General features: G+C 34.5%; 1 protein-coding gene across 2 annotated transcripts; it reads left to right on the top strand.

Moving 5' to 3' along the window:
- The first annotated feature begins 296 nt into the window (after window positions 1-296).
- On the top strand, window positions 297-8,457 carry LOC147072281 (deoxynucleoside kinase-like). Of its 2 annotated transcripts, none has more exons than XM_085946468.1 (5): window positions 297-399; window positions 2,600-2,790; window positions 3,776-4,028; window positions 5,119-5,273; window positions 6,761-8,457. In XM_085946468.1, the coding sequence occupies exons 1-5, from the start codon at window positions 387-389 to the stop codon at window positions 6,956-6,958; spliced, it is 810 nt and encodes a 269-aa protein (XP_085802594.1). In that variant the 5' UTR covers window positions 297-386; the 3' UTR covers window positions 6,959-8,457. The 2 variants fall into 2 exon arrangements, with proteins under 2 accessions (XP_085802594.1, XP_085802595.1); XM_085946469.1 differs by lacking the exon at window positions 297-399 and adding an exon at window positions 551-606.
- Window positions 8,458-20,894: the final 12,437 nt, after the last annotated feature.

Below are 20,894 nucleotides of genomic sequence, written 5' to 3'. Positions count from 1 at the left end.
GATTGGACAATAATATGTGTTATTATTATAATTATGGCAATACTACATACTCTCATAGACAATTTTTATCAATAACAAGATTGATAGGTACGAATGTTTTGTAGGACGTAAAATAGGTTTGTTACCTACCTACATACTTTATAAAATATAATATTACCTACGAATTATCATAATATTATTAATGCATACGTAAAAGAATTTCCCAGAAAGAAAGTAATACCATACTAGGTACCTAGTCTATTGCTTTATCTGTATATAATAATTATTATCTATGTTTTATATATTATATTATCTATGCCTCTTACTTTTTGACATTTCGTTACGTTACTGGATTTTGAGTATATTGACAAAATATTATTAATGACACTTGGAATTACTTGGAATTAATGATGTTTACTAGTAAGTTTCGGTTTTTGAAACTATGTTATTGGTCTTGACAAAAAGTATTACTACCACATGTTAACATGTTATTATTTTACGTTGGTGTTTCACAGATTTATTATTTTTGGTTGGTACTTTGGGGTACATAATTAGGCGCGAAAACACTATTCGCTGTCATTTATTACGGCCCATTGCGCGCGAAGTTATCGTAAGACGTCTTTGTAGGTAAAAAAACTAATTATAATTAGTAGTACATCATCAATATTCTTTTAAATGGACACAAGCTATTTTTCACTAATAATTGTTATTAATTTTTTTCAAACTATGCACATTTCTATCTAAAATATTGGCATTTGCATGAATGTTTTACTGATGCTTAACGAACGTAGAACCATAGATATAGTATAACTCAGATAGAGTCATGTCTCAGATGGCCATATGACAAAATGCTACCGCTTCAGTCGTCTCTCTGTCCCGCCCAGTCTCGTGTCTCACAGCAACCGTGCTGGACATGTGCACCCAGCATCCTAAATCATTACTAAAATAATATCGGATGTGCTACCCGCTTGCCTAGGACTTAAAAATTGTTCCTAGTTTTTGATGCTTTGTATAGTTTGACTTAATGTGGCGCTGTGTTAACTTCATTCACAGATTTTCTAGAAAGTAGAAACTTAATAAATGTAGATAACTTTAAGTTCTACTTTAATTAATTTCATAGAATCCCCAAGTAGTGTGGTAGATTCCAACAACTATAATTTGAGTCGCGGCGGTTTGGAGAACTAGTAGCTTGCAATACACCGTCAATTCTTACATTGCAACTTTAGCGCCACATTTGTGCTTGTTCTTCTTCGCAGTTTTACCATAATTTTACATACATATTTAGATCTGTAATCTCCCATCATCTGTAACCGTATTTAATAATTTTACAATACTTAGGGTGACGAAACATATTGTCAAAAAAACATGATTTTCGGCCCCAAATTAATATTTTCAAATGTAAATAACAATATATTGTGTTTCAACCAATCAATGCAACATAAGACAATTACAAATTATTAATACGGAATTGTATTTCATGAATAATAAACATGACAATTATAGAAGCAAGTGCAGCAATGGATAATGGCACTGGGGGATTTTAATTAATACTGTGATCATTTTTGTGATAAGTAATGGTCTTTTGATACCTAAAATCAAATAAAAACCTAACAACCTGCTGTGTGTAACTCATAAATAAATAGGTTGAGTTAGGTTTTGACTTATTTCTATGCTTAGAAGCTAAAAAATAATTTAAATATGCATTTGTTTCTGTTTATAATAGTCAAATCAAATTGCGTTTATTATTGATGAATAAATACATTTTTCAATTTATCCCTTTAAATGCGAGGAGGTATTAGAAAGGTGGTACCCAGCGGGCCACAAATTTCTATGAAAAAATAAAACCTTAGAAACGTCATTATTTAGAAATATATTAAAAGTAAATCATAAAGACTTATAAATCGGTTAAGAATGTCACCATGATTACAAAAGATGGCAATATATTAATTTATTTAAAAACCGACCAGGGCTAGTGTATAGTACAGCGTGTATTCACGCTCATTTTCTATGGCCGGTCTTGCATGCACGGATTTGTAGAGCGTGTAAACACGCTTGTGGCATACATACGGTTAATTATATTACATTTCATAAATTTGTCTGACAGTTCGTGTTCATATACAGTACACTCCCGATTATCCGGACTAATGGTGGGAAGAGACGGCACGGATAAACGAAAAATACTGATAGTCCGAAAAAATACTACATTTTATACATTTCTGAAACAGACAATTATTTTAACATGTTTAATACTTATTATTATGTAATCGAGCGCATGCCTGTGGCCTTTAGAAAAATGGTCAATCCTTTACAACCACTGCAATAGTAATATGTATTGCAATTGAACGTAGTTATGCAGAATGTAGCCAATCCACAATAATGTCGAGCTGAGATAATGGCACTTTAGTAACAACATGATTCAAAAAAAATGTATGTAAAATGTCAAATTGTAAATAGTATTTTATTTCAAGAATAATTTTTTGCGGCTTGGCTATTTTCAGCAGAATGTAGAGAAAACCTTCTCGCATCTGATCTATATCATATCTCCTTTTTTTATTTTTTGTGGACTAGCTACTTTCTGCATAACTATGTCCAATTTAAATACAGGTATTCTCTTTTTTAGGAAACTTAATCAAGACGATGGCAACTTCTCGAACAATGGTTTCAAAAAAGAAGCCCTTCACAATTGTCGTAGAGGGCAATATAGGAAGCGGAAAAACCACATTCCTTGAGCATTTTTCACAATATGAAGATATCACTTTAGTTACTGAGCCTGTTGAAGCGTGGCGCAATTTGGATGGTTGGAATCTATTGGTATGTTATTTTATGTGCAAATTTAAAATTTTTCGATTAAAGAGTAACTCCACTCCAAGGATTACTCAAGTATTGTTTGAAGAAAAGCAACTGTACACTTTCACTCTCCCTCCACCCTTTTACTCAAGTAAAGTTTGCTCTCAGCTAAATAGAATTGTTCACATTCATACACCTAAAAGTACACTTCAATACATTATCTCACTCAATACATTTGCAATACATTGCCACTGCAACAAACCCGAAACGTCAAGGAAAGAATGATGAAGAACACACGGATCAGACTGGTTTAGATTGTGCTAGTATTTTAGTCGAGTGTCGAGTAATTTAATAACTAAACGTGTATGAACAGTCAATTTTAGTCAAATCATTTAGTTAAGTCAATCCATTCTGTTCTACTTTTCGGTCGAGTAGCAGCCCCCACCACTACTCACTAAATACCAAATAACGCGAGACAATTCTTAACACATTATCTTCAGTCAATTACATTATTGTTTCCACGATTTTGTTTTTGCTGTGTTCAGACACTTTTCAGCCACAAAAACATTTAGTGGTAAGTAAATCATTCGCCACTCAACTAAATACTAGCTTAGTCTGAACTAGGCTTAACTGCCCAAAAACCTAATTCGATAGCTAACAACCATGAAAGCCTCAAACAGAGTTTCTCTTGTTTTCATCCTTATTCATTTCACCTTGGTTATCATGATATGTTATTGAATTATCACAAGATAAATACTTGAAAAAACTCACCAAGTGAGCAAAACACATGTCTTAGAAACAATGTATATATTATGTAATGAAATACCAAGTGACAACACACATAAATTATCATGACCCATGTTTACCAAGTAAAAGTTGAATTTCTTTTTTCATATTATATAAGATGTATAAGGACCCCTTATATTTAACGGATTCAAAAAATATGAATTCTATTTTTGCTATAAAACTTATTATCTATCGTTGTGTAATGATTTTCTAATTTTTTCAGGATTTAATGTACAAGTCTCCTGAAAAATGGGCGATGCCCTTCCAGTCATACGTGACGTTATCCATGCTCCTGATGCACACGAAAGAGACTCCCACCAAAATCAAACTGATGGAGCGCTCAATCTACAGCGCCCGTTACTGCTTTGTTGAGAATCTCATCCAGTCGAAAACCATGCATCCCGCCATGTCAGCTGTTCTCGATCAGTGGTTCCAATTCATTACATCAACAATCGATATACCTGCAGATCTTATCGGTACCTACCGTTTTAGTTATTTTTGCCTTTAATTTAACTAATGTAATTATCTATAAAATTATATCATTTTTTGATTCACCGGAACCAGCTTGCATCTTTGCTTTAGATTTGACAGGAGCATGGCCCCCACAAGGGGCGGGGGGGAGGCTGACAGGGCTCTGGCCTGGGGGCTCTGCGTGGTGCGTCTACCTTATAAGTGAGATAAATACACATCACAAATTTGCTCTGATGGTAAAAAAAACTCAGTGCTATTTTCCTTCAAGAGTATTAAGATTTTTAAATATGTAGTTGTGTGATACAATTTTAAATTATTTTGTGTCAATATTCGACAACTAATATGTGTATTCGAGAATACATAAAATTACTGAAAATACACTTTTTACCCTTAATTTTACCTGGAACCCCATTTGGAGAACGCTTCTGAAGAGTGTCACCCTGCGATAGGTAGGGGGGCCCGCTGCAAGATGTGGGCATAGACAGGAGAGTGCTTGCTTGACTCTCTTATCTCCTTGTTATTTTTAAAACCACCGCAGACCCAGTATCCAATGTAATTATTTGTTTTCAAAGCTCTAAGCCTCCGTAAGGTGCCATGATTCACTCATGATTTTATACCTAAGGCAAAAAATTACTATTTTCTCTCCTTAGCGGACTGAGTACATGGGCCTCCACAGAGTGAAGGTTTTATTAAGCCGCGTTGACGTACGATTCAAGTTGACTTGGACCGAGCGCACTCGTACGAGACAGCTTCATACTAATTACTCCTATCCAAGCTACTCGGACCGCGTCCTACTCATCCGAATTAGCTTGGATAGGAGTAATTAGTATGAAGCTGTCTCGTACGAGTGCGCTCGGATGGCGTTCGGTCCAAGTCAACTTGGATCGTGTCAACGCGGTTTTAACAATTTTTTTATGAGGAATGGTTGTGAATCATTCACTCACCATATTGGATCATTGCTTAGGATCAAACAAACATTGAAACAATTTGTAATTTTTGTTCCGGATTTGAAGCCACACCCCGCACCCATGACTTCGGAGACGGGTGCTACCCCACTGAGAAGATTGTATGTCTACTCACTTTATTTAATTTCAGTTTATTTGCGAACAACGCCATCAATCGTCCATGAGCGAATCAAAAAGCGAGCTCGTTCCGAAGAGCAGTGTGTGCCGCTGGAATATCTGGAGCACTTGCATAAACTTCATGAGGATTGGTTAATACATGCAAAAAACTTCAAATGCCCTGCACCGGTTTGTTACTTCATACATATTAAACAAATAGAAATTAAGAAATTCTGTGTCACTAATTGTAAGCCAAATCTTGAAGACAATTCTATTCACATTCACACAATCTTATACATTACAAATTTCTGATGCATGAATATTAAATTACTTACCTATTTAATTAAACTGAGTGTTTCGTATGATAATAGATTTCTAATGCATTTTATTATGAAAATTTGTTGTGAATTCATATACCTATCATTCTATATTTCTGCTCTATTTGGAGGGCTTGTACTCTTGAAAGGAAAGGGCATCATTAATATTATAACATTGTTTATCCACTTTCAATTGCATCCAGGAACTTTCGCATCCAACATTGCTAGTTTAGAATTATGTTAACCAGTTATATGGTGGGGCTGGGATTTTTTTCTAAAACAGTATGGTCCAGCGCTTATCAATATTATGTTGCATAAAATAATCTTAAATCATGTAAACATAGAAAATTATGTCATTGTTATTTTTGACTTATGCAAAACCCAAGAAGTAAATATATATTCATACCCATTAAACTAAGCGTACAAATATGAAAGAAGCGATTAAACAGTCCGAAGTAAAAGTGTATTGCCCTTTTTACTAAGAGCGGTGAGATTTGAAATTGTTGGTACCTAAACATTGAAATATTTGAGAATGCGCTTTGAGAAGGGGGAGGCGATTAAAACTTTAAATAACCAGTGAACCGACACTAATTTATTCAGCACTACTCTACTGACAGTCACTAAACATATCTGTTTACATATGGAATCAAAACTGAACCCTGAAAAACCCTTAATTATTTTGGAATCGGAAGTCCTTAAGTGGTTGCGATTGGTCGCAATCGACTTATGCAAAATTATAGATTTAGTATTGAACTAGAACTGGAACCCAGTATTACGATTCCAATTGTCGATTTGATGGAACCGAACCCCCTTAATTTTTTCCATTGGAATCAAACTAATGAAAATTGAGAGCTTTAACAAGTCTGGTTTAACTCATTTACAGACTGAAATTAGTAAAACCACTGATACTAATATTAATTCATTCATAACAATAAATAGATGTATCGTATTACTGAAAGAAGACCAACACAACACAAAAATTAAGTTTTCTCTCCTAAATGTGACACTGTAGTAAGGTTTTCTAACTATGTGCTTACTAAGAAACTGCCTCATTTCACATCTGATTACGGAGTTGTGGCAGTCATGACATATGAAAACGGTAAAAATCTTCTTTCGAACATGTCCGATCCTAATAGGAACATATGGGCCTCCACAGAGTGGAGGTTTGTATTGACAGATTTTTACGAGAAATGGATGTCAGCCACTTGCTCAACCTATTAGATCGATACTCTGACACATACACAAATTGAAAAACAATATGTGTACTTGACAGACCCAGGATTCGAACCTGGGACCCTTGACACGAGTAAAAATCTAGTCAGTTTAAATGTTTAATGTTGATAATTTGTTTCTTTTTAGGTATTAGTATTAAATGCTAACCTTGATCTGGCTAATATGAATGACGAATATAAACGTTTAGAACATCAAATGTTCCAAACAGCTGTCGATGTTGTCATGAATTCTCCAAAGAAATTCAGTCCCAAGAGACCGAGCACCTCACAACCATCACCTTCCAAGCCTGTGAAATTCAAAACTAACCTACGAAATGCGTTCTGAAAAAAGAATCATCGAATATCGCCAGTGAATCGAATACTTTATTCTAAGATGACTGACTAGCTGAAGTTTGCATACCACCATGTAAACATAAACGTAGAATCTCTTAAAAAGATTTGATTTTTTACTAATAATTAATATATATTTCGCAAATCATATTTTTGTAATGCGGCTTTTTTTTTAAAGTAACTAAGATGCAGGTATTATTTTTTCTTTGTATTGTATAAATTTTTCATTAATCTTATAAATAGAAATTTTGTACACAGATAAATTAACATAGAATGACATGTCATTGCTCTGTCTTTTTCATGTATGTACTGACAGATATAGAAAAAAAATCCTTTCTAGCTAAAGGATGATAATAGCAATTATTTATTTTTAAACATAGAATTAAACTGCTGAACATCTCTGATAAAGTTTAGGAAAATATATCATTCAGGAATGAACAGAGAACGAAATTTTACTGATTCCGATATTTACAACAGTGACAATTTTACTATGTAGTATTAAATCAATGTAATATATTATTGTAATACAATATTTCAGGATAGAGGTACATAATTCTTTGAATTTTGTTTCATTACAACTCCCATGTTCATTGTGGAAAGGATTCTGAATCATTTTATTTCTTTACTAGGGACTTACTGAATGTGCATTATTTTATAGAACTGTATTTTTTATTCCATATACATCTATAATCAAGGTACATCCATATATATTTGTAATCAAAACATCAGGTTTTCTTTAGTATGAGGAATTTATGATTTACCAAAGAGTTATGACAAGGTATGTATGCCATCTTCGAACTATTGTTTTTTTTTCAGGTATTAATGACTGGTATGAAATCAGTGGGTTCCAAAGTTATACATTCTAAAAATTCCCACAATTCAAATAGATATGTAGAACTTTGGTTTCGCTAGAATCTATGCTGGTCACTATTGAAAGACTGAACGATTATGGCTTTAAGTTTTTTTAGCTCCACAGATGGTTCCTCTTTTGGTATATCTGTATGTAGTTCATAATATAGTGTTATAATAGTCACCAGTACTATATTTAATGCTGATCACTAAAGTGAACACCACAGCTAATGAAAGGTGCACTACATTATTCTCTCCATGCGCATGCCAATGCGCGAAGTAGTCACTAATTATATTGTTCATGGTCGCTATTGCTTCATTTGTATCAGCTTGTCTCGCCAGACCCCCTCCCGATGTACCATTTTACTATGAAATCTTATTTTTAATATATAAGTACATATCTTTATTTTTTACTGTCAGTCAATTTAAATAAACTTGTAATGTATCTACGTCATACAGATTCTACAGTTAGAACTCAAAACTTACTTATTGTTTATATTTTATTGTATTGTAATCTACTGTCTGATGTATCAATCATAATATTACGTGTGTAACATTGACGATAAATTCATTGATGGTGACATTTTACTTTTGGAATTATGTACTATCTTTGTAAACATAAATAAATCAATGAATTAAAATTCATTCTACTTTTATTAATCTCCTTATATTATTATCCTAAGACATTTTGGAAAACGCACACATTTCTTATTTAAATGCTGTTTTGTTGATTTTTAAACGATTTCACTTAAATTTTTAGAGTCCCGAACATACTTCGATTTGTATCCAGCACAATCTTAAAAAATTCAATATTATCACTTTTAAAAACGCGTTTTCTATCTGTCACAATACTTTTTTTTCACGTCTCCATTAATACCTCATGGAACTCACTGCGGTACAGTGATGTCAACCGTACTATAATTATAGTACAATACTATAATTTTAATTCTGCGAAAAATGTAAAATACTACAATTTTATGCCAAATATACCAAAATACTATAATTTTAAAGGATTCAAGACGAAAAATGTTCCAGTACTATACATTTATCAGAAATACTATATTTTTTACGCCTTTGTACTATAATCAGCATAGAAAAAGATAGCAACACTGCTGCGGTATAATGAGTGAAGTCCTGGTACTTTGGTGATGAGAGTGACATGTTTGTAGGTTTTGATGTCACATAATATTAGGCAGAAAGTATAATATTGATAACACAGATGTTTGGTTGTATAGCGGTCTGCGCGGACTCGTTTATTCATTGAAAAACATGGGGGATGAACATTGATTCAGTATAACTAAGATAATTGCAATTATTATGGGGCGCGTTTTTGCGCTAAAAAGTCTTTGTCGCGAATTATGGAAGTCGGTTATTTAAGGGCACGTGATAATTAATTGGTTTGCACAGCACTGTCACTGAGGGGTTAATTAACCTTTGGGCATGACACTGGGCCGTTCTTAATCGGAGTAGCACTTTTATTAGGCTGGGATAATAATATTTGTTTGACGATGACGCGTAACTCAAAATAAAGATTGCACGCGTCTTAACACTCAAGGGATAAATTGCTGACTGTCTTCCTTTTTTAAAAATTCATCCCTTCTAGCGGGGGACTAAAAATGTAGGCGCTGCAAGCGTTCGTCGGCTTTCATTAGACCATTAGTATTTCTTCTTCATTATATCTTCCTTTATTCGTATGCGTTCCTATACCATTCATCCGATTGCGATGAAACTTTCGTCAGTGGTGCACACACCCGCGAAGGTTTCTGAATTAGTATTTCTTCTTCTTCATTCTATCTTCTTTTATTCGTATGCGTTCCTAGCAGTTGTTGTGCGCACACCCGCGATGGTTTCTGAATTAGTACAACCATCCTCTTCTATTCATATGCGTTCCTATACCAAATTTGGAAAATCGATGCTTCTCACAGGGACAGCTGTATGTGGCCTGCTCACGCGTTGGAAAACCTTCTGATTTATTCGTGTACGCACCAGACGGGAAAAAAAATATTGTGTATCTAAAAGCACTTCAATAAACAATTAAAATACTTTCTAAATATAGGAAAATACATTAAGTAATTAACTCATGATGTTTATATTTATTAATAATAATTAAATTTCAATAATGTATCTTTTTAATATTGTAAATAATGACATAACGCATGTTGGCCTATTGCACCGTGGGTCCCAGGTTCGAATCCTGGGTCTGGCAAGTACAAATATTGTTTTTCAATTTGTGTATGAGTTTGGACCTAATAGGTTGAGCAAGTGGCTGACATCCATTTCTCATAAAAACAATAAACAACAACGTAAAAAAAATCTGTTAATACAAACCTTCATTCTTTGGAGGCCCATACGTTTTTTTGGGAAGTAGAGATGTGGAGGAGATAAAGGTCGCTGTTGCCTGGAGGTTTGTAGAGGAGAGAGTTTATTTATCGTTACAATAATACTTTAATAAAGATGACAGTGTGAGATTATAATCGCGGATACGAATGTACTGGTGAGATTGATATGATCAAGAGATTGATTATATGAATGAACTGAGAGATTTGATTTGAGTGGAATGACTGTTGACTATGTTGAGTGAAGGACTCTTGACAATACGAATGCCTAAAGTCAGACAACGTTATCTACAAAAAAGTGTTTTTTTTTTTGAGATAACGTTATTTTACGTTTACGGCTACATGATAGTCAAACAACGTTATGTCAATCTTTTCTAATTTCTTATTAAATCGTCAGTAAAGTTTAACGCTGACTACATAAGTTACCCTTGTTTTCATATTTTTTAAAAACTATCCCTATACATTTTAACATCATCATAAGCAAGATAAATGTACAATACACAATAAATTATAAAATATTAACATTAAGTTTTAAATAAACATTTCCCTTGTTGAGTTACAAGAATCTAAAATAACGATTTTTGGCTCTCCTGTAAAGTTGCACTTTTGTAGATAGTGTTGTTTGACACTAAGCCCTCGAATAGTAGTGCGTCTCGTGACACACTCGATGAGCAATTGAGGATTCATGCATTGTCCTTCCAATTTATACAAATGCAGTCCATATATTACAAGAGATATTGTCGCAATTAACAAGTCATAACATCCTACTGATCTCGTTATGATTGAGAAAATGCTGACAATCATTGTCGCTATATTATTTTGTTTCGACAACAAAACATACATATTAAAGTTGTTACCGCCTAAACCATGGCATCCTCAGAGGATCCAAGGCCATGAGGCCTGAATCATCATTGGGCGGATTCATGCAAACATGAGCAGATCGACTGCGAGACAAATTTCTAGCCCGTAAGCTTAGACGTATAAAAATTTATAGTCACCCTTTAGAAACTTAGCCAACAAAGTCTAAACTAAATAAGTATTATTCCATGAATACGTGGGTATTAAGAATAATTACTTTCTCACCATTAATGATTTTATCAGAAGCCTTGCCATTAAATTCGTCCCTAGCATAAAAAAAATCATTGACCTAGCGTAAAAAAAGAGCATCCTAAAAGCACTTACCTACTTATATTAAAGTCATGCATAATAATAATTAAATACCTATAAATTCACTCATTCCAAGCCATTCAATGTCTAATGTATTTAGTTCAAAATTATGTATATTAAGATTTTATTTATAAGAATATGTCTGTGTTCATTTTGGTTAGATATTTCAAAATATTATGTACCTACCAAGCTAAGAAATGCAGTAATAATAATTCCAAGAAATTCACAGCCCCTTTTCAAAGCATGTACCTAGAAAAGGTCTGAAATATGAGACCCAAGGTACCTACCAACAAGCCAGGTACATATGCCAGAGGCTGTTTTTGTCATCTTTTCAGTTATAGAATTGTGAATTATTTGTTGTGTATTGTTATTACCTACTTTGATACTATCCCAGCCCCTAAAAGGGCCATTCGGTTTTCGAACTCTCGAGCGTGACGTTGGCGCGGCGCCGCTCTCGCCGACGTCACCGCCATTTTAAATTTATTTATTTTTATAAATATTTTCTACGCTGTAACTTGAATGTAAATGTATTCCGAACAATAAAACGCCGTTTTCGCCAATAATTCCGCGTTGTCAATCAACATAAGCATGTCCCCGAAAGATGAAGCCAGCAGACGATCACCGTGACCTTACAACATCAGGGGGGGGTCCAGCGCATCATCCTACACCCCCCCTGCTGAGTGGTATGATTGCTACAATCTTATTAGTATCAGACATGGTCGAATCATACAATCAATCTTCACTTTATGAATGTTTATCTTTTACCTTACTGAATCCACACTGTACTTTAAGGTGCTAGAAAATTTTGGGGTGATTTTAGTGGCATGGTAAAGAACGAGAATTCTTAAGGGGGGGTTGAAGAGCCGACATTCAAATATAATTTAGTATAAAAAGGACCTCAGCGTCGTAAGTACGTTAATTTAAATCGATCTTTTCGCAAAAATCACTAATCATCGGAGATTTTATTTCAAGAAACATTATTATTATTGATATTGTCTGCCGCTGAACATTATTATTATTTTATAAACACCTGCAAGATGTACGTCGATCAGAAAACAGGGCTGTCAAAATAATATTAAGAATTAATATTTTTAAAATGTTAATCTCATCATAGTTTTTAATCAAACCTGTGCAAGTACGTACTGATAACTTGGTGGATTTTGTAGCAAACATACTATTGATATATATACGGGTATATTATTATTATAACCCAATTCAAATTGAACATAGGTCGATACTCAAATACTATTATAGTATGTTTATGATTTCGAGAAAATAATACGATGGTATAATTAATCCATATCAATTATTTGAAAACATTACATTCGCACTTTGCAAGATAACATCAAAATGTGTATATACTTATCTAAATGACGAATGACATTCATGAGTGAGCACGGCTGAAAGCTTGGAAATGTGTTTTTTTCTATTTCAAAATCTTTTAATTGTGTATTATTTTATTACAGATTCAAGGTCAACTTCATATAACTAATAAAAAATACTGTTTGTTTCTACGAATAAAAAAAGACAAGAAGGAAAATGTGTACAAATCACGGCAATCAGAAAGGCCGACAATGCGTGATACACAAACATAAAATACACAAAATTACAAATACATTCGAAGTTTGCCGCACACGTACAGACCACGTGATATTTGTTTACGCAAAATCGTCGCTTTGAAAAATGGCGAATTTGATTGCCAGATTTTACTGCGATGAATCAGTATGTTCCTTCTTGTCTTTTTTATTCGTAGGTTTGTTTACTATGTACACCGAGAAATTTCCATTTATAAAATCGGAAACGATTTTTACAGAAGAGTTTTGGAATATAATGCAACCAAAACTGGAAAAAAATCTATCATGGGTGTTGACTTCCTGAATTAGTTAACCCCAGGTCCATGCCACTACGTGAACCACAGTGGATATTAAGCCATTTCCACACTGGCAACAAGTTGCTGGCAACCTCATTAAATTTTACGATACTTACCATAATTGCTTAAGAAATTTTACGATAATTATTATCGTAAAATCTAACGAGGTTGCCAGCAACTTAACTTGTTGCCAGTGTGGACCCGGCATTAGATGCACAAAACTTAAATAATATATATTATAAATAAAAATTTTAAATTATAAATATTTATGATTTATTTCTTCGACAGCCCTGATGAAATATGAGTCGGATCGAGTCATAGAGCAAATTTATTGACACAAACAACTTTGACACAACCTTTTTATATTAACTAGTAGACCAGATATTATGGACCAAATGTTAAAAAATCATATTTTCAATTCTCAAGGCCAATTCTGTAGAACGTCCCCTTAATACACTAATTTTATTTATGCCGCTGTTCTATACTGCTTCTCACACCGCACTCGAAAAAACCAGTAAAATTGCTAAAATTATCACTCAATGTTGTGACAAAATTAAATAGGGTGAATGCTATAGTAATGGGACATTTAAGGAAATAACTTTTTTAAAAAGTGTATAAATCAAAGAATATTAGCCTCTAGGGAACATAATTATCTGATATGTAAAGATGTGGAATTTAATGAATTTTAAGAAAATGCATGTTAAAATAATATGACTAAAAGCATTTATTAGAAATTTTTATTCTTCGGAAAAAAATGAGAAAACATAGTAATGGGACACCTTTGACATAGTAATGGGACGCCAGTGGTACAGTTATGGGACACAGCATTTAAATCAAACTACAGATTAGTTTAGATACCTTAAGTCTTAGTCTAAAATAAATCTTGATGGCTATACCTAAAAACATAATTAAATTTTTCACACTTAATAATACAAGCCTCGTATCACAATGTGCAAGGATGACGATGGCATGATACTCGCAGAAAAGCACAATATTCTTTCCCGGTGGGTGGGTTTCTTTGATCAACATTTAAATACCACCTATAATGATGCCGGCAACACTAACATAAATACTCATGACCAGGAATCAGTACAAAGTGGCATGGATGATAACGAAGAACCGCCGACATTACGTCGCTATAGTACTTGTTTTCCGAATAGACCAAATGTCGATTGTTCAGGAAACGAAAAACAAAGTTCCCTGTCTTATATTTAAATATCAGTTTATATATCAAGCACTCTGTCTCCTTTTTATGATTGCCACATTATCCAAGAAGAGATTTGATGAATAATATATTAGTATAATTCATTAAACTAAGAGAAAATACGTTTTATTTACAAGTAAGCAATGTGGATATACGGATCATTCTCAGCGCTGGCTCCGAAAAGTGGATATTCGGAACAAAACAAGGACATTCGGAATGTAAGACCGTAGCGTATCGTTGCATGGACCACGGTATACCGTGTGGTCAAAAAGTACAAACTTAAAAACTTAATATTTATTTACGTAATTTTTAATAAATTTACTGATAGGTACATGATTTTTTGTAAATAGGTGATCAAGTTGTATCAATGATCGTTTTTAGCTAATTTCATAGGTAATTATAAAATATGCCATTCACCATTTTCTGTTTACAAAATTGGGAATCAACATAAAATTATATACCTTATTATAGTTATAAAAAATCTGTATCCACAGATTTACGTAATAATAATGTAGGTAGTAAAATTTTCCTAATTTCTATATTAAAACGGTGGCAATGATATTTTTATTGGTCACAAATAATGCTTCATTATGGATTTTAATCGAACTTGATAAAATTAAACTTATTACAAACCATAAATTGCATATTAGGTATTATGTTTTATTGGCATGGAACAAAAAATAGGGGCATGTGTTATTTAATAACCATTGATTGCGAATATTCTATCCTGAGTATAATATTATTATATAAAAATATATTCACTCACGAAACCAGAATTAATCTTAATAGATCGTACATTTACTAAAATATCTATTGGATAGCCAATAGTATTATAATTATACTTAATGAAAATACAATCAAATGTACTATTCAATGGAAATCCACAAAAAAAAAATAGGTATAAACATACATCTTATTAATAAATGAGATTAAATATTCGCGTACATTTTAGCATGAATAGATAAAAAGTAAATTAAAAACAGAAAAAGTTTTGATTATAGACATTAATAATAATTATTTTTTAAGACAGTAGTTGCCGAGTCACACTGTACAATTCGTATGACCGTTGGGATATTATCTCTGTTTCTCAGTACAAAATACAGTAATTTAGGTTAAAATACTTACTTCCATAACTCTGCTGTAAGTTCAGAGCGAACTGGTGATGTACCAGACAAGATTGATAACTTTAAATTTGATAAATTCACTATTTAAACGATAGAAACTTAAAATAACACAATAGTAGTCAAAATCGCGCGCTTTGAAAGACGAAAAACAGACATCAGTCACATATGAAGTGAGCGCCATTAGAAGTAGACAGCGCTATATGAAAGCGATATGCGAGAGTGAGACCGAGCTATTTTATTTGACATTCGGAAAATAAGCACAAAGCAATCGTTGCGAAACATGGCGTATTCGGAGTTTTTAAAAAAATATCTCTGTTTCTACATGAAAATATACAATTTTTATAAATGATTTCGGTGTAGTTAGACAAAAGAAATATAACTGCATTAAAAAGTCGATTTTGACAAAAATGGATATTCGGAAAACAAGTACTATAGCGACGATTAAATGAGGTAAAAGGTGCCATGTCAAGGTTAAAAACAAACAAATCGCCTGGAATAGATAACCTACAGAGTGAATTAATAAAATGTTGGGGAGAAAGCCTGCTCAAACATTTGCATAGCCTAATCCACCATGTATGGACTTCAGAAAAGATGCCAGAGGAGTGGAAGGATGGGCTGATTTGTCCCCTGCATAAGAAAGGAGACCAACTAGAATGTAGTAACTACAGAGGGGTGACACTCCTTAACTCTGCATATAAACTGTTGTCGATTCTGATATTCCAGCGGCTGGAACCCATTGTAGAAGGAATACTCTGGCACTACCAAGGAAGCTTTCGACGAAAGAGATCATGTGTTACTCAAATATTCACTCTAAGGCAGATTCTAGAAAAGACCAGTGAATTCAATATTAACACGTATCACCTGTTCATCGATTTTAAGGCAGCTTATTGTCAGCGGCGGCTCCTCTAATACCATCCAAGTGCTACGCACTGCCTGCATTTTTGAAGACATCACTCAACTTTTCATTGTTATTCATATGTGTATCACTCCCTTCGCGAAGTAGAACATGTAGCAGTATTATGAACAATACTCCGTTCATGTGCGCAAAGCGATTGCGATCCAAATGGATTTTCAGTTTGCACAGGATTACAATGAGGCCATTGTATACTTTTTAAACGGTAGTCCAATGTTCCTGTGGTAACGTTTTGTGTAGCATTTTTTACACACTTTATGATCGGCGCACGAAATTAGGACTCTAGAAACAAAAACACCAGTTTCTGTTTTAAACTAATGTTGGCGAGTTAATTTTTAACAATTTCACATTTAAGATTTAATGAATCGCCAAACTTTTACGAAAATACCAACTCCCGCATTTATTTCTAAACCACTCAAATAGATTCAATATAATTTAAAAAAAAAAAACCACAGCAGCACTACATGAGTAGTAGGTCGTAGCTGAAAAACAAATAAGAACGATAATATAAGAGAAACATACTTTTAATGACATATAAATACATCAGAAATAAATCTGAGTTCGAAGGAACGCTGATTTACAATATAAATATTACCCACGCAATGTTAGTTTAATTTATAATTTCACTTAAATTAATAATAATGTGAAATTTAAGAAATAAACATACTACTATTCACTATTAACAAAGTGACCAAGCGTACGTCATCCGTTTTTAGAACGGTTCATATTTGGCTGACGCATTCATTGTTCGAGCGTAAAGCCATAAACCGTGACATTTATTTTTCTTTATTAATATTAAATCATTTTAACTGTTTAAAAACTTTTTTAAGAAATAGAATAAATAAACAGACATATTTAATTTACCTTCTGAGAAGTTCGACGTTTCAGGTACGTATTAGTGCACGATACACAAGATATTATCTTAGCTTATTGACACGGCAGCCTTCGGTGATTAAGGTTATCATGAAGAGAGGCTTTACGACCTTTACGTGGCTAGGACAAGTGTTCCTGATCAGTGACGTCCCTTGATAAAATGCTGCCCCTAGGCAGCTCCAAAATGCCGCCTTATTTTTTATACATACATTATTTTTATCATCCTTTCATGAGTCCAATATCTAAGAAATGTGTTGTATGGATACATTACTAACAAAATATCAGACTAATTATTCGCAAATCTGCACGTGTCGTTTCTGGTCACCAAGGACGTCGAAGAGCAACGGAAGTAAACTAGATATCGCGAACCCGACAAAACCAGTGAGCTGATTTTTTTAATGGAAAGATATTTTCGTTATTACTAAGCTTAGATAGCTATTTCTATATTATATTCCAAATGATTTTCCTCGATTTGCCGCCCTTCGAGTAACTGCCGCCTCCAAGCGACGCTCAATCTGCCTACCCCCACGGGACGTCAGTGTTCCTGATGCCGCCAAAGAGTGTGACACTTTATACCCTTATGGTACAGCCTCAAGGGTTCCGTTGGCATGGCCGGCCCTCCCTCACCCTGCAGCGGTGCTACAAAAGCAACCTACGTGCTGCAGGTCTGACATGGCGGAAGGCGCAAGAGTTGGCGTTGGACCGAGGGAAGTGGCGCGAACTTGTGCTTGCCCTATGCTCCAATGCTGGGTATAGAAGGTAAACCATTGCGCACTCCCAGAAAATGCTATTCTGAAGACCACCGGCCGCCACTGCTTATGATAGCATTAAACGATACCGGTTATACGAAGCAATGCGAGAATTTTAAATTCCGACGAAAATAATTAAACTTGTAGAGATGACAATGATACCAGTACAATGCCATCCATTATCAATACCATTATCAATATCAATACCAATATCTGAGCCATTTATATCACTGAATGGCCTCAGGCAAGGTGACGCTCTGGCATGCCTTTTTTTCAATATTGCGCTAGAAAAGGCGATACGGGATGCAAAGATTGATGCCCGTGGCAGCGGCATGATATTTACTGTGTAGCTGTGCAGCTGCTGGCGTATGCTGATGATATCGACATCATTGCCATAATATCAGAATTGGCACTGAAAAAGGCATTCACAGCACTAGAAGCCTCTGCCAAAAGAATGGGTTTACAAATAAATAGAGAAGAAATCAACAAGAGAATCATGTCTGCGAATAAATGCTACTTTGGCCAAGACATTTTAAGTCCCGCATACTATCTCGCCGAACTAAAAGCACTCTTTACAAGACACTTGTAAAGCCAGTGCTCATATACGGCTCAGAAACCTGGACATTAACTCTGCGAAATGAACGAGCCCTGAACATCTTTGAAAGAAAAATTCTCCGCCGTATATATGGACCGATCAGGGATGGCACCAATTGGAGGAGAAGATATAATGCTGAGCTCTACGGGCTGTACGAAGATTGCAGCGCAATTCAATCAATTAAGATTAGGAGACTACGATGGCTAGGTCATGTGCACCGTATGAATGACAATGAACCAGCAAAGAGAGTGATGTCCAGCAATCCAATAGAGCGTAGAAGAAGAGGGAGGCCAAAGATTCGCTGGTTGGATGGAGCTGCCAGTGACTGCTGTATTCTGGGTGTACCAAATTGGAAAGCGACCACACTGGATAGGGACAGGTGGAGGGAGCTGTTGGAGGAGGCCAGGACCCACACCGGGTTGTCGCGCCCCTGATGATGATGATGATGATGATGATGATGATGTTGTGCTCACGCCCGCAAAAGTTTCTGAATTGATACAACCATTTTCTTCTTCTTTTTCTTCTATTATATCTTCTTCTATTCGTACGCGTTCCTATACCATTCATCCGATTGTGATGAAACTTTTGTCATTTTGTTGTTGTGCGCACACCTGCGAAGGTTTTTAAATTAGTATTAAGCAATGACATTAATATGGACGAAGCATCTAGAAAATAAAATGACACTCACTTTGTGTCGGGTCTGCCGGATGGCGAAATTCATATTTTAATATCGGTATCCTACGCTCAAATGAACATTCTGCTTGCAAGCGGTCTGGCGACACCGCTGGGTCTGCCCATACAAAATTTCTGACTGTCAGGTTTCGACTCCACCGTTATTATTGTGTTACAAAATACCAATGTGGCTAGTTAAAAATTATAAAAAAAATCTACTAAACACTCCAAGAGAGATGGGATATCACTTTGCATGTGTTAGTATTATTTATTATTTATAAAATGCCATTTTAAGATATTGATGAATGTTTATTCAATGCAATTGAATGACAGGAACCATTGGACAGTCAGTCGCCTGTGATTCGCTGAGCTCACTTGCGTCTTATCTCCGAGAAGTCGTAAGTAACCGAGAATCTGTTTCTAACGCAATGAGTCATGACACTAATACGCCATTACAATAAAGGTTATATTACTATAAATTCTCGAAGCTTGTATCGCATAATGGAAACGGATACGTCAATGGTCACGTGACATCTACCTATACATCTGTGAATGACTTTCATGCACAGTTTCTCGTGCGTGCCGGGTATGAAGTGAGTCGTCCATTTAATATGTCATTGGTATTAAGTATATAAAATACGTTTTTTGTTGTTTTTTTGTTTGTTCCATCCAATTTTTTTTTTTTACTACATATTAATAACATTAATAACGTTTTCATATTTTGGATGCGATTTTAATTTATTGTTCTTTTGTTTGAGCTTTACTCCTATTACAATTATTTTCATATTGCCATATTGTACTTATTACAGAAATATTTTAATATTAAAAAAATAATTACCTCTTATTATGAAGTACGCCCACGGTGGCCGCGCGGCATAAGCGTTGGACTATCATGCCGTGGGTCCCAGGTTCGAATCCTGGGTCTGGCAAGTACACATATTGTTTTTCAATATGTGTGTGAGTCAGGGTATGGACCTAATAGGTTGAGCAAGTAGCTGACATCCATTTCTCGTAAAAACAAAATCTGTTAATACAAACCTCTACTCTGTGGAGGCCCATATGATCCTATTAGGATCGGACATGGTCGAAGAAGATGAAGTACCCGGCTTCGCACAGGGTCGCTTCGTGGTTATGTCTTTGACCATTCAAATGTGATAAAACATCCTACGAAAAATGATTGTTTTATAATAATTATTGATCTAAGAAGAAGGTATTTTTTTAAATACGCCATTTCTATTGGCATTTTATCCAGCAAAAGACTGCACTGGATGTACTGAAATATGACTATATTCGAAAACATTAGAGCGAGAGGTTTAAACGAATACTATTTTATGTAATAAAAATACTTTATGCAGTCATCAAATGTTTAAAATAAATTTAAAGGATAATAAGGCTTCAAAATTATATAAAGAGATTATCTACAACGTTTAAGGAATGTCCAGGTTTATGCTCTGAAAATACCATAAAAGCTCCATTTTGACCCACGTGGCGCATGTGGGTCCTTAATGACAAAAAGTATTCGGCAGCTAAATGTAGAGTAAGATTAGGACATTTCCACGAAACCTAATCACCAAACAGC

Source organism: Rhyacophila brunnea, unplaced genomic scaffold, assembly GCF_057557595.1.
Source record: "Rhyacophila brunnea isolate RB1 unplaced genomic scaffold, BYU_Rbru_1.0 scaffold_2, whole genome shotgun sequence".
Classification (NCBI taxonomy): domain Eukaryota; kingdom Metazoa; phylum Arthropoda; class Insecta; order Trichoptera; family Rhyacophilidae; genus Rhyacophila; species Rhyacophila brunnea.
The sequence above is the reverse complement of the archived record's forward strand: the minus strand, read 5'-3'. Positions and strand labels throughout refer to the sequence as shown.

Bases quoted from the DNA above. Each gene is read 5' to 3' on its own strand.
- LOC147072281 (XM_085946468.1), top strand. The intron at 2,791-3,775 runs GTATGTTATTTT...TAATTTTTTCAG, and splicing joins TGGATGGTTGGAATCTATTG to GATTTAATGTACAAGTCTCC. The intron at 4,029-5,118 runs GTACCTACCGTT...ATTTAATTTCAG, and splicing joins TATACCTGCAGATCTTATCG to TTTATTTGCGAACAACGCCA.